Source organism: Pipistrellus hanaki, assembly GCF_964339955.1.
Source record: "Pipistrellus hanaki genome assembly, chromosome: 10".
NCBI lineage: Eukaryota > Metazoa > Chordata > Mammalia > Chiroptera > Vespertilionidae > Pipistrellus > Pipistrellus hanaki.
In genome coordinates this window covers 34,132,049-34,144,825 of record NC_140512.1, presented here as the reverse complement: position 1 = coordinate 34,144,825, position 12,777 = coordinate 34,132,049, and the positions used below count along the sequence as shown (strand labels likewise).

Here is a 12,777-nt window from a genome sequence, read left to right as displayed (position 1 = left end):
TTGAACTTCAAGTGGTAGAACTGAATCATTACTGTAGTTTTATGATAAAAACGTTTGTTTTCATTTCTTTGTAGAGAGAATTTATTCTCTAAATACATATCATATAAACATATAGTTTAGTTTTACTTCCATACATCTAAAACAAAGATTTGGTGACCATTCAAATGATGGTGCTACAACTGGTAAAGGAATTAATCTTGAAAATGAATCTCTAAAAGTCTGAGGCAATCGTTAAGCTGTGTTGCCCTGCTGAAGTATTCTAAAAGCCTAAACTTTTATGTAGATCTGAATATAACTAAGTTTAAAGAAAGGTGACTTTTCTCATAATCCAACTAGCACAATTTAGTAGTCCTATGAACAATGGGGTGAGAGGATAGAAAGCTGAAAGAAAATCCCTCCCACTTCCCAAGTCTATGGATATAAAAATATTCCTCTACATAGAGAGACTGTGAGCTCTTGAGGACGATGATTGTAAGCTCCTTGAGAATGGTGACACAGAGCAGTTACTCAATAAAGATTGGTTGGCCAAATGAAAAAAAATGCTATATATAGGGAGTTCATTCACTCCTACAACTGTCTATAAATAGGATTTCAAGGAAGCCACTTAATATAAGGAATATACTAGTTTAGAGAATTCCCTCTCCCCAAACAGACAGATACCATAAAAATTGGGTTGATCTACCTCATTACTCTTGCTTTGAGATAGTGTCAGGCTATCATTGGTCAGTTCCTCATCATCAGCACTGTTTCTGCTAAGAACTTTACTCTTCTTCTTCTTGCAAACCACTTCACTGGCAGGGCTGCTATGATCTTCTTCATTGCCTTCATCATTGTCATCCTCATCACTCCCACTCCCCTCATCTTCATCATCCTCATTATCTCCATCACTTCCTTCTTTCTGAGATGCAGATCTTCCCTTTCTCTTTACTGCAGTAGGTCGCCAATCATTGTCATCTTCACTGTCATAGTCATCCATGTCATTCAATTCTTCCATGGATACAAAATCCAAAAGCGGTCGATTTCGACGAAGGTTCCACTTTTTTGGCTCACTCACTTGTTCCTCCATAGTAGTTGTAGTAGGGACTGAAGGAGATGCGTTAACAGCAGGAGGACTTGTGGTTGGTGATGTGGCAGCAGCAGAAGCAGCCACATTATCAGATACTGTTGCTTTTTCTTTCTCCCTCTCTCTCTCCTTCTCTTTTTCTTTCTCCTTCTCTTTTTCCTTTTCTTTTTCCTTCTCTTTGTCCTTTTTCTTTTTAGGTCTTTCTCCATTTTCTTCTTCCTTCTTTTCTATTTTAATTAATTGTTTTTCTGATGGCAGTATTTCCTCCTCTGCAGAATTTTTAAGTGGTTCTTCTTTTACTTTAATATCTTCATTTAGTTCTTCCTCTAAAATATTTTCTTCAGAATCACTACAGGAACCTTCTCCACTGTCCTTTGAGGGGTCTTCACTTCCATTACCACTCCCTTCAGAATCTGTTGAAAATATGAGAAAAAAAAACCACACATATGTATATACATACACACACACACACACAACGCTGACACAAATGAAACCACCAAAATCTGTGAGTAACTTGTAAAACAATATAAACAAATTTAAGTCAAATGATGGTAGACATTACTAACCTGATTAAATAATAAATCAATGAAGTTGGTGTAATGGTTTTAGTTCAATATAGCATTAATGAAGATGAATATATGTAACTCTAAATTAAAATATGCTTTAAAAAGAGGAGCACTGTTTTGTCATATAGCACATGCTTTATTTGGCACCCTAAAGGCAATTTTTTCTAAAAGTAAATGTCATTCTTTATAAATTGGGCATGTGGTTTTAACTTTAATGATAATAGAATATGCATCATAGTCTTCTCCCCTTAAATCCTCCTTTCATAAACTATATGGACTTATAAACATTGAGTCACATTCAGAACAAGAAAATCCTGGCCCAAAAAAACTTTGTTTCATTGTTTCATGCTTTACCCAGCAAAATTAAGCATAGATATTTATGGTAGTCAACTTGTACCACATTCCTACTACAGTCATCAAGTTTAGGAGCACCAAGTACATACAGTAGATGAGAAAAGACAATAGCAATGGCACAGAAAATGGAAGTTGCAAGAGAGGTTATCAATTTTCCTGCTTATTAGGATATCAATAAAAGAATCACCTAAACTTTCAAAAATTCTAGGCAGTAACTGCTATATCTCTTAGAATGAATAAATTAATAAATTTTTTAAAAACTAAGTCATTTTGGAAATGAGCAACCACAGTAGTCACTAAAAAGATAGGCAAAGGACATCAAATAGTTCACAAAGAACTATAAGGCTTCTAGCAAGTTTCTTCTGTTCCTGCTTAGCACAGTCCAGGCACTCTTAAGCCAACCTTCTAATCGTTTTTATGCCTGATGAAATAAAACTCTAAAATATCTATAGAAAGGGACTCAGGGGGGGAAAAAAAGAAAGTGGGAAACAAAGCAGTCATAGTTAGATCATAGCCAGCAACAGTAACACCTGTAGGGTGATGAATATTTTGCACCTATAACCAAGAAAAGGGTAATAATACATTATGAAAAAGCTTTATGTTTCTACATCATTTTAATTTCTGCTAACTCAACCAGCCTCAGCCTCTATAATTAATCGGGCATTAGATGTAAAGAAGTTGTCTATAATAAGTATCTAGTATCTACAATAGCTCAAAATGCTTTACAAATAGTTGATAAAATTTAAATCATGCTAATTAAATCACATTTTTTTAAAAAGACTAACATTTAGCAGATGTTGACTGACTTTATAAAATCATTGTCAGTCCTTAGGTTATCCTGCAAGTACTCACAGCTTAGTCAGGACTGTTGTGGAAAAACACTCTCATCCTAAAAATTCTTGCATGGGACATAAAATCATGTAGGTTAACAATCCCTTGTCTGAGATTTTTGGAGACAGATGTTTCAGAAGTTAGACTTTGTTTTTTAGATTTTAGAAGGGGTAGCGCAGTACATGCACAATATATCACACTAGCACCTGCCCTATAGTCAAACACATAATTTTGCAATAAAATGTATGAATAGTTATGATTTTGATAAATATATATACTACAAATAAACTGCCAGTACCAATCAGGTTTTACCATCAAACAGTTTGTGTCAAACTTAGGAAACACCTCTGGATTTGTGAGCTCCTCAGATTTCAAAAAAGTGTGTGGACCCAATTTTCACTCACAAAAAGGGGACTTCTTTCAGTCCAGTAGCTCTACAAATCATTAAGGAAATATACTTTTTTTAGATCACTCACAATTAAACCCAACTTACAAAACAAAAACAAAACAAAACAAACAAAAAAAACCTCTGGCAAAAAAGAATCTCTATGCAGGCTGACTAAAGAAAATTGGAACATCTTGCAAGCAAGCCAATAATTAAGAGAGCTGGCAGGTGGACAAAAGGTACTTTCCCTTGGGTTAATCTTCTAGAAGCCATTTTAGAAATACTTAGAAAGCATTCCTTAGTTATTTTTACCAATGAAAAATAACAATAGATCCCAACCGGTGTGGCTCAGTGGTTGAGCATCGACCTGTGAACCAGGTCACAGTTTGACTCCTGGTCAGGCACATGCTCAGATTGTGGGCTCAATCCCCAGTGTGCAGCATGAAGGAGGCAGCTGATCACTGAATGATTCTCTCTGATCATTGATGTTTCTATCTCTCTCTCTCCCATCCTCTCTGAAATAAATAAAAATATTTTAATAAATAAATAAAATAACAATAGATTCAAATGTAAGATTATCTGAGGCACAAAGTGGGTATCTGATCAAAATGAGAGGAATTTAACTTTGATATTAGTAAATTTTACAAAACATAAAGAATGTTTACAATTTTGATTTGGTTGTTGTTGCCAATACCAATCAATTAATTGTTTTTCAAAGTAGAGGGAAAGTGATACTTTGGTTCTGATTTTATTCCATAATCATACCTGAATAGAAAGCAATTTTGAAAAACTTAAATGCTTTACATTTAAATGTGAGTTTTTTCCACAAATACAAATCCTAATAGCTTACCCAACCCATCATTCTCCGAATATAACATATTAGCCATACTCCAACTGCAGCCATCAAGAATATATCAAATTTTATTTTTCTTTGATCTCTGAAAAATAACATCTTCATCTGATTAGTCATCACTTCTTTTTGGTACATATGCACTTGAGGGATGGAGATAAAAAATATTTAGTTACAGTATAGCTTGGCGATAATGAGAATGACAAAATCAGAGTTCTTGGCTGCTTCTATTTTTTTAGTCTGCAAAGAAATATTTCATGTTACTATGAATTCAAATAAAGACTCTGTGCTATATTCCAAATCTATCACTCTTACACTCTTCAAAGAAAAAAAAACAGACTAGAGAAATAATCCAAATACTTCAAATACAGCTAATCTTAGGCATACGAACCAGATAATTCTAACTCTATAATAAAAATTTTACACTAGAAAAAAGTTTTAAAATTGAAATCCATACTCCCTACTCAGTTAAACAAAGAGTAACCTTTCTCAAACACACTCTATCAAAATCTCTCCAATTAATTGCTATTTCAACTTATAGACATATTTTTTGCAGTTACAGAATTTTTTTTTAAAAATTCTTCAAGAATCCCTTCACAATTTTCAATGCTTAAGTTTTCCCCAAGATAAATATCAAACAATAAAACCAAAAATGAAACAGTATGATTTAAATCAGAATTTTATGTTAGCTTTACAATATAAAGAATCATCTTTGTGCATCAAATCTAAGTATTTATTCTGTTCATTGATGCAGTCCAACAGTGATTAGTATTATAAATATACACATCAGACAACAGATCACCAGTCTACTGGTTATTGTTATCATCTTGTGACCATTTTGATAAATCCTGTAAAGCATTTTTTTAAAAGCCAATCAGTCAACACAACTCACCCTCTATTTCTAGCTGTGACAATTTGGTCCCTGGCGGTGTCTAGAGAGAATGGTGGCCATGGAAGGTTCAGGGGAAGGGGGTGGTAGGTAGGAAAGATGCTACTAGCATTTAAGCAGAAGACAGGGATGCATACCATAATACACAGGACAGGCCTCCACAACTAAGAATTATTCAACATAAGATGTCCATAGTGCTGAGTTTAAGAAACCCTGGTCTAGCATATAAGGCGTCAATGTTACCTCATTCTACTTTCCCAGGCTCATCTCTTCTATTCTTTTATTCAGTCACGATCCAGGATTAATCAACATTTTCCAACCTCTATGCTTTTAACACTTAATGTTTCTCCATCTAGATTTCAGTTTCTAATTTAATCCTTATCTCAATGCCTTCTCCTAGATCATTCCCTCTAAAGTAGTCCTGTATCCTTGGAGAGACTTAAACTGCATAAGTAATCAAGCACGATTTGTATCATCTATTCATCATTTTATCTAATTATTCTAATATTATCACTATTGCTTAGTAAAATTCACCATAACATCCAGAAAAGTGCTTTGAAACAAAACTGTAGATGATCAATGAACGTATTTTGATCCACTTAAAGCTAACGTCAAATTAAGCACAAGCTATTACTAAACCAAAGCCCCAGCCTAACTCTTGCAGCTGAATTACTCTCAATTTCACCTAACTTAAGCTATGACAGAATATAAAGTTAACCTTCTTACTTTGGCCAGAAGGTTAGGGACATGGCATTGGTTTATTATCTTATTTAACAAAGGTAATACATATACTTTTCTTCAAAAATATTTCATTTATATAGCAGATTACTCATTGAATCTATCCTAGCCCTAATCTTAGGTCCAAGTGTCAAATATGACCACTTTAACTAGGCCAAAACATGAAATTGATCATATTTGACAGTTTTATTCCTATAAAACTAGTCATTTTATATAGCTTCACCTAACATTTCTACATATGGTTTTTCTGGTGGTATCACCATAATTATAATACACTTACATCCCATTTTAGGATTTACTAATTTTAAAATTTATTTATTGGCTCTCAATCAAAAGTGAAAAATTTAGGTGAGGGGTGGAGGGGAGAGATTAACCAAAGAATTTATATGTGTATATTTACTACCCATGAACACATGGAAAGGGTAAAAGCCTGGGGGGCGGGGAGGGCCAGGTGGTAGGGAGAAGGGGGAGAAAAGGGAGTGCATTTGTAATACACTCGGCAATAAAGATTAAAAAATAGATAAGAGTCCTAGCCAGTTTGGCTCAGTGGATAGAGCAGACTGAAGGGTCCCAGGTTTGTTTCCAGCCAAGGGCATATGCCTGGGTTTCTGGCTTGATCCCCAGTAAGGGGTGTGCAGGAGGCAGCTGATCAATGATTCTCTCATCATTGATGTTTCTATCACTCTCTTTCTCTCCCTTCCACTCTAAAATCAATAAAAAATATATTTTAAAAAATAGAGAAAGAAATAAAATAATTTAAAAAAAAAAAAAACAAGTGAAAAATTTAGCTCTATTTTCACCTTTAGGATAAAAGGTAATCTATATTCAGTTCATTATTTTGAATGGAAGAGGCTTATAATTATTGTTAATAATCACTGTCAGATAATTTTTTAACAAATTTAATAATTTTTTTTATCTTTTTAGATTTTATCATCTGAGAAACACATGAATAAAATTATGTTTATCTGCAGGAGTCTTAAATATAATAACCTTTGTCTATAGAATTTTCTATATTTATTCTTAAAGCCAAACAGAAATATGAAGTTTTGTAGTCAGAATTCAGATTTCAAAACGAAGATCAGAAGAAACTGATGCGGAGAATCAGATAAAAATTGAAGCCAATCTATCTAAGCATTTTAACATTAAGTTCTAAGAAAGTCAGGAGTCATGTCTAGAAATTGTTTTGAAAGAGATAGTTTTTGTTTCTCCACTTTCAGTTTAATCTATTCATAGGTAAGGTTGGGATTCCACAACGTCACAATGTTTAAAAAGCAGTGGTAAGTTTAATGTCTTAGTTCCTGTAAGAGTTCAACTACCTCAGACAGAGAAGAGAAAAGATGCAAATAGGAATCACTGGTAATCTAGAATAAGCCCACATCTCAGCCACGAGACACCAATGCACATAATCCAAGAGCAGAAAAAATCATTCAATTTCTACTGACTATGAACTATTTTAAAGAAAATCATTTTCTATTAACTCTCATTCACAATAACATCAAGAACTACACAGATAAATGTTGACTTTGGGTCACAATTTAATCTCCCCAGAGGTCAAAAAAGTAGGTACCGTGTTTCCCCGAAAATAAAACATCCTCCAAAAATAAGACCTACTTACAGGTTTCCTTCTGAGTGAAATATAAGGCATCCCCCCGAAAATAAGGCCCCCCCTAGGCTCTTACTTCTCTAAATACAATCTTTCCAACATGATTGCTATGGATGAAACTGCAGTGATTATGGGCCAATCATCTCAAACAGCAATTGAACAGTGGGGTGCCTCCTTAGTGTACATTCCCTCTACTGCTTACGAAAGTGCACGTGTTTTCTGTATTTTGGCAATTCGCCTGGATGGCACTAAAATCCCACCTTTAATCATTTCTAAGGGCAAGAAGGAAAAGATTGAACGTGCTTTGGGCGTTTTTATTCTTGAAACTGAAAAAGCCTGGGCCACACAAGCAGTTATAAGGAAGTGGGTCGATTTAATGCTGCCCCTTGTTATGCGAGGAAGCCAAAGAGGTCTGCTAGTCTGGGATGCAGCCAGCACTCACCACATAAAGACATGAAGACATTTCTTCACAAAAGAAAAATAGATCAGATAATGATTTCCGCAGGAATGAAGGCCTATCTCCAGACTCTTGATATTGCAATAAACAAGCCATTCAAAGACAATTTGCGCATGGAAATTAATTATTACATTGAAAATAGAATGGAGAGAAATCAACGTGGAAACATTGTGAAACCTAAACTGCAAGAAGTTGTGACTTGGGTGAAGAATTCATGGGAGAAAATCACTGACAGTTGCATTGCAAATGCACTGAGAGCAGGCTACCTTGACAAGAAGTACTCATTTAAAGACAGTGCTATTGCTAAACATGAGAAATTTAGTCCACTGATTCTGAAAGAAATGGAGTCACAAGAAATTCACCAGGAAATTCAGGAATTGGATTGTTATGATGATGTTACAGAAGATGATGACATGATTGTCATTGAATAAATGAGTAAATTCTTGATACTGTAGGATTCAGTTTGTCTGGTTTGTGTTGACAACTACCGTACTACCGTACCGTATACAGGTAATAAATTTCCTTTATTTTCATTTAACAATAAATGTGTACCATAGTCTTCTTCATGGAAAAATAAGACATCCCCTGAAAATAAGACCTAGCGCATCTTTGGGAGCAAAAATTAATATAAGACACTGTCTTATTTTCAGGGAAACAGGGTATTATGACAAGAGGGAACAGAAAGTATACAGGTTTTTAGTGCTCTTAGAATTTTTTTTAATTACCAGCTAATAAAACTCATCCTTCCACTTACTACAAACAGATAATTCCCATTAACTCTGTTTAAAATTTAACAAGATCAGGAATCTCTACTTAGCGTGATACCATAAAATATTTTGAGAAAGTAGTTTGTGCCATTAAATTGTTTTAAATGTTATAGCCGAAACCGGTTTGGCTCAGTGGATAGAGTGTTGGCTTGCAGACTCAAAGGTCCCAGGTTCGATTCCGGTCAAGGGCATGTACCTTGGTTGTGGGCATATCCCTAGTAGGGGGTGTGCAAGAGGCAGCTGATTGATGATCCTCTCTCATCAATGTTTCTAACTCTCTATCCCTCTCTCTTCCTCTCTGTAAAAAATCAATAAAATGTATTAAAAAAATAAAATAAAAATAAATTGTTTTAAATGTTATAAAAGAGAAGTGATACCTTGAATGACTACAACTTAATAAGCAAAAAGAAAAAAATTCCAAAATCAGAATTTATTGCCAAAAAATAATTATGGAATATTTAAAGAAATTAAGCTTTGGAGTTTTTCCCATAATGGTATTCAAATAAGTAATAATCTCTGAGACCCAACTCTTTTTATCAGTTTACAATCTGAACTATAACAAATCAAAATAACATTCTAGTCAAGAATATCCTATCTGCCAAGGTTTCACCAAGAGAACCAAAGTAGATTTGGATTTTACCCCCTTGCCCTTCCTTTTCTTTCCTTTCTTTGGAAATACCAAGCATCAGTGAATCAACTGGAAGGTAAAAGAGCTGAGAAGGTCATACAACAAACAAAACAAAAATCAAGATAAATTTAACAACTTTTGATTACTGGGAGTGACCTGAATTAGTCACCACAACATCCAAGTAGTTTTGGTTTAAGATTATATCCTATCTCTGTTTAATATCTAAGCAGAGAAAAAGACTGTCAATTTTGGAATCAAAAGACATGGATGAGAATCCATTATGGCCTGAGTGACCTCATGCAAGTTCTTTAAATTCAGGTCCCCTATCATCAGAAAATATCTCCTCTCCTAAATTACTTTAAACATTAAATGAGATTATGGAAAGGAAAGTTCTCAGTAAATCACAAGTGAATTCTGATTGTTGATGCTATTAAAAGTAATACTAATAACATAACCTAACTTCATCCTTTCCTTATCATCCTTAGCAGGAAAAAAAAACAAAACAACAGAAAGTAGAAAGAGTAAGCATAGGAAATTCTATGGAAGAATACTTAAAATCTGTTAGAGGAATGCGCCCTGGCAGGTTAGTTCAGTTGTTTTCAGGTTCCATCTCTGGTCAGGGCACATACAAGAAGCAACCAACAGATGCATAAATAGGTGGAACAACAAATTGATGTCTCTCTCCCACCCTTTCTCAAATCAATAAATAAATCTTCAAAGTATTTTTAAAACCTGTTAAAAAGGATGAAACCATAAGGGCTTTCACTTCTCACTTTCTTTAAATTTCCACTCAAAGGGGGCAGAATAATAAGTAATGTTTGGTATTGTCTTGGTATTTTTCACATATTGAAACATAATTTATCCATTTCTCAGATTCCTACAATTAAAATTTTATATGTATCTTTACATGAGCTACAATGAACTGAAGAAACAAAGTAAACCATACTCTTCTTTCTATGGTTTCCAATTTTGTGCAATGTGAATATATGACATTTTTAAAAAGTTTGTTTTCTAAAAATCACAAACCATAGAGCAAGCATGCATGCTTTATATCTCAGATTTTTGAAAGGCCTAAACCACAAGGTCCAGTGGCTACTATGAAACACAATTTTTTCCCCCCCTCTGGTCAGCTTTAGTAAAACTCCCCTCAGAGGGTGCGCCAAATGTTTTGAAAAGAGAAGAACCCTACTCATGAACAGTTCATGACTTACATTACTCTTAAGACATGACTCTTGCCGAAACCGGTTTGGCTCAGTGGATAGAGCGGCTGCCTGCAGACTGAAAGGTCCCAGGTTCAATTCCGGTCAAGGGCATGTACATTGGTTGCTGGCACATCCCCGGAAGGGGGTGTGCAAGAGGCAGCTTGTTGATGTTTCTAGCTCTCTATCCCTCTCTCCTCCTCTCTGTAAAAAATCAATAAAATATATATTTAAAAAAAAAAAACTCAGTTGTAAAAAAAAAAAAAGATATGACTCTACCTCGTAATATCTCTCATTTTCCCCCTATATCCATAAAATAAGCATAAATATATTTTCAAGTAAAGAATAGAGAAAATGTTTTTGCATCTTTGTAAAAGAATCCTTTGGCAGGTTCATTATCTAAGTATCAACAGAAAGGGACACAATGATAGGACCTCGTGATAGGATCTTAAGAGAAATGTGGGAAATCAAATGTACAACATAAATGAAGTTTATGTGCTTTAACTTTAAATTGGCATTGTCATCAAAACCAATTATGAAGAAAGAAGAAGAAGAAGAAGAAGAAGAAGAAGAAGAAGAAGAAGAAGAAGAAGAAGAAGAAGAAGAAGAGGAAGAAGAAGCTGAAAATAAACCAACTTCAGAAAGCTGGGAAAGGGGAGAAACATTTACCTGAAGCATCTCCAACTTTAAAATCACTGTCATCTGAACTATCATAATCGAGAGCTTCTAGCAGAGAAGCTGCCAAAGGCTTCACCTGCCTCCTCTTGGAGCTGCGATCCACTGTTAAGAAAGAAAGAAAGAAAAAATTACAGCGTCATTCAAAAACCACACGAAGCACAGGGGAGAGCGGTGGTGCTGAGGGAAGGTGCAGAAGACCTGCTCGGGATCTTTATTGGACTCCGTTCTGGGCAGAAGGTGTCGGGGCAGGTTGGGGTGGGAACGCGGGCTGGGGAGGGCCGGGATGTAAAGTGGGCAGCTCCAGCCACCGGTCGGCGAAGGCGAACCCAGGCTGGCAGGAGGCACTGAAGCTGACCCTCTTGCACAGCTTGGGATGTTTCTGCGAGTGGGTCCCAATCCCTCATTTGGACACCGTGACGGTCCACAGAAAGAACACACAAGGCCCGGGAAATAGAAGAAGTCTCACGATCGTTCCCGCGGATCGCGATGGGGAGGCTTCCACCCCACCCCCGCCCTGCGGTCCCACCGGCTCGGACTCCGACCTACACGGGCTGACAGGGACCTCGCTCCCCGCGGAGGCCTCCGACACTTACTAAGGAATCCGTGAGGCGGTCGTTGGGAGACCTAGCGAGAGGCTGCGAGAGCCCAGGCAGCGCCGAGGTCGGGCGCGGAGACCGCGGGAACCAGTCGGAAGATGCTATTTAAAAATCGGCGGTGCCGCCGGGCGGATGGGGCGTCCCCGGCGCAGCCCCGCGGTCCCTGCCCGCACCCCACCCCCTGGCCCGCCCCTCCGTCCTCGCAGAACCGGCCCCAGGAGCTCGGGCTTCCCAGGCGCTCGCTCCCCGGGCGCGGGCGCCCTCCGGTCCGGGCAGCGCCGCCAACCTGGCAGCCCTGCGGAGCGAGCTCCCTCGTTAAAACCGTTAGAGGAAAAAAAAAAAAAGGAAAGAAAGAAAAACTTTATTAGCCTGCACCAGAAGCAACAAAAGACCCAGAATTTGCACAATCCGAGACCCGACTGCCTGAGACAATAGGGAAAGCAACGACCCGGATACAGCTCGGAAGACAAGGAAGTAGAAGCGCGAGGCAGAGCAGGTCCTTAATGCAGCGGGAGCCGAGAGCGCCTGCGCCAATCCCGGCCCGCTCTTCCTCCCCGAGCGGAGCCGAGCGGAGCCGAGCGGAGCCGAACCGAGTCCAGAGAGGCCGAGCGCCCTGCGGGAGTGCCACCCAGATCCGGAGTGGCCCCGCCCAAAATCCCCGAGGCTCCACCTTCAGTCCAAATCTGTAGGGGCCAATTTTTTTTTAAAAGGATTTATACGGTTTCCACAAAGGGACGTTTGCTAACTTAAGTTACTCTAAAAAAAAAAAATAAATAAAAAAAAATACCATCTCTTCCACTGCTTCTTCCATAGATTTGCATCCCTTAAGATATCTTGGTACATGGGGAAATTTTATTTCCTGGAAGCGGGTGATGTGAGAATAGCATTGGGCCTTGTTTGCTGCTTTGATAATTACAACTCTAACAGAGGGGAAAGCATTCATTTAATTATATTGACTATTGTGAGAACGATTGTGCTTCGGACAGACATTTTCTCATTAGATAAAATATACAGAGTATTTAATTCTGCCAAGAAAAAGAGGTAATAGACCTAGGGGAAATAGTCCCTCTCACAAGTATATTATGCATTAACTTATGATGTATGTCCAATGAATGTAAAATAGTGCCTTACATCCAGTTAGAGAATTTATTAAAGTGAAATTTTAATACTAGT

The 12,777-nt window shown here is 37.1% G+C and overlaps 1 protein-coding gene across 6 annotated transcripts in view; it reads right to left on the bottom strand.

The window, feature by feature from the left end:
- Positions 1-12,114, bottom strand: part of PHF14 (PHD finger protein 14) — a 145,793-nt gene extending 133,679 nt beyond the window's left edge. For 3 of the 6 annotated variants that reach the window (XM_084897095.1, XM_084897094.1, XM_084897096.1), the window contains exons 1-3: positions 11,602-12,113; positions 11,000-11,110; positions 683-1,476 (exon numbers count right to left, since the gene is read on the bottom strand). In XM_084897095.1, the coding sequence (XP_084753221.1) occupies positions 683-1,476; positions 11,000-11,110; position 11,602 (906 nt within the window). In that variant the 5' untranslated portion in view covers positions 11,603-12,113. Of the gene's footprint in view, positions 1-682; positions 1,477-10,999; positions 11,111-11,601 lie in introns of all 6 variants that reach the window. The other 3 variants (XM_084897097.1, XM_084897098.1, XM_084897099.1) reach the window with 2 other exon arrangements.
- Between the last annotated feature and the right edge of the window lie 663 nt (positions 12,115-12,777).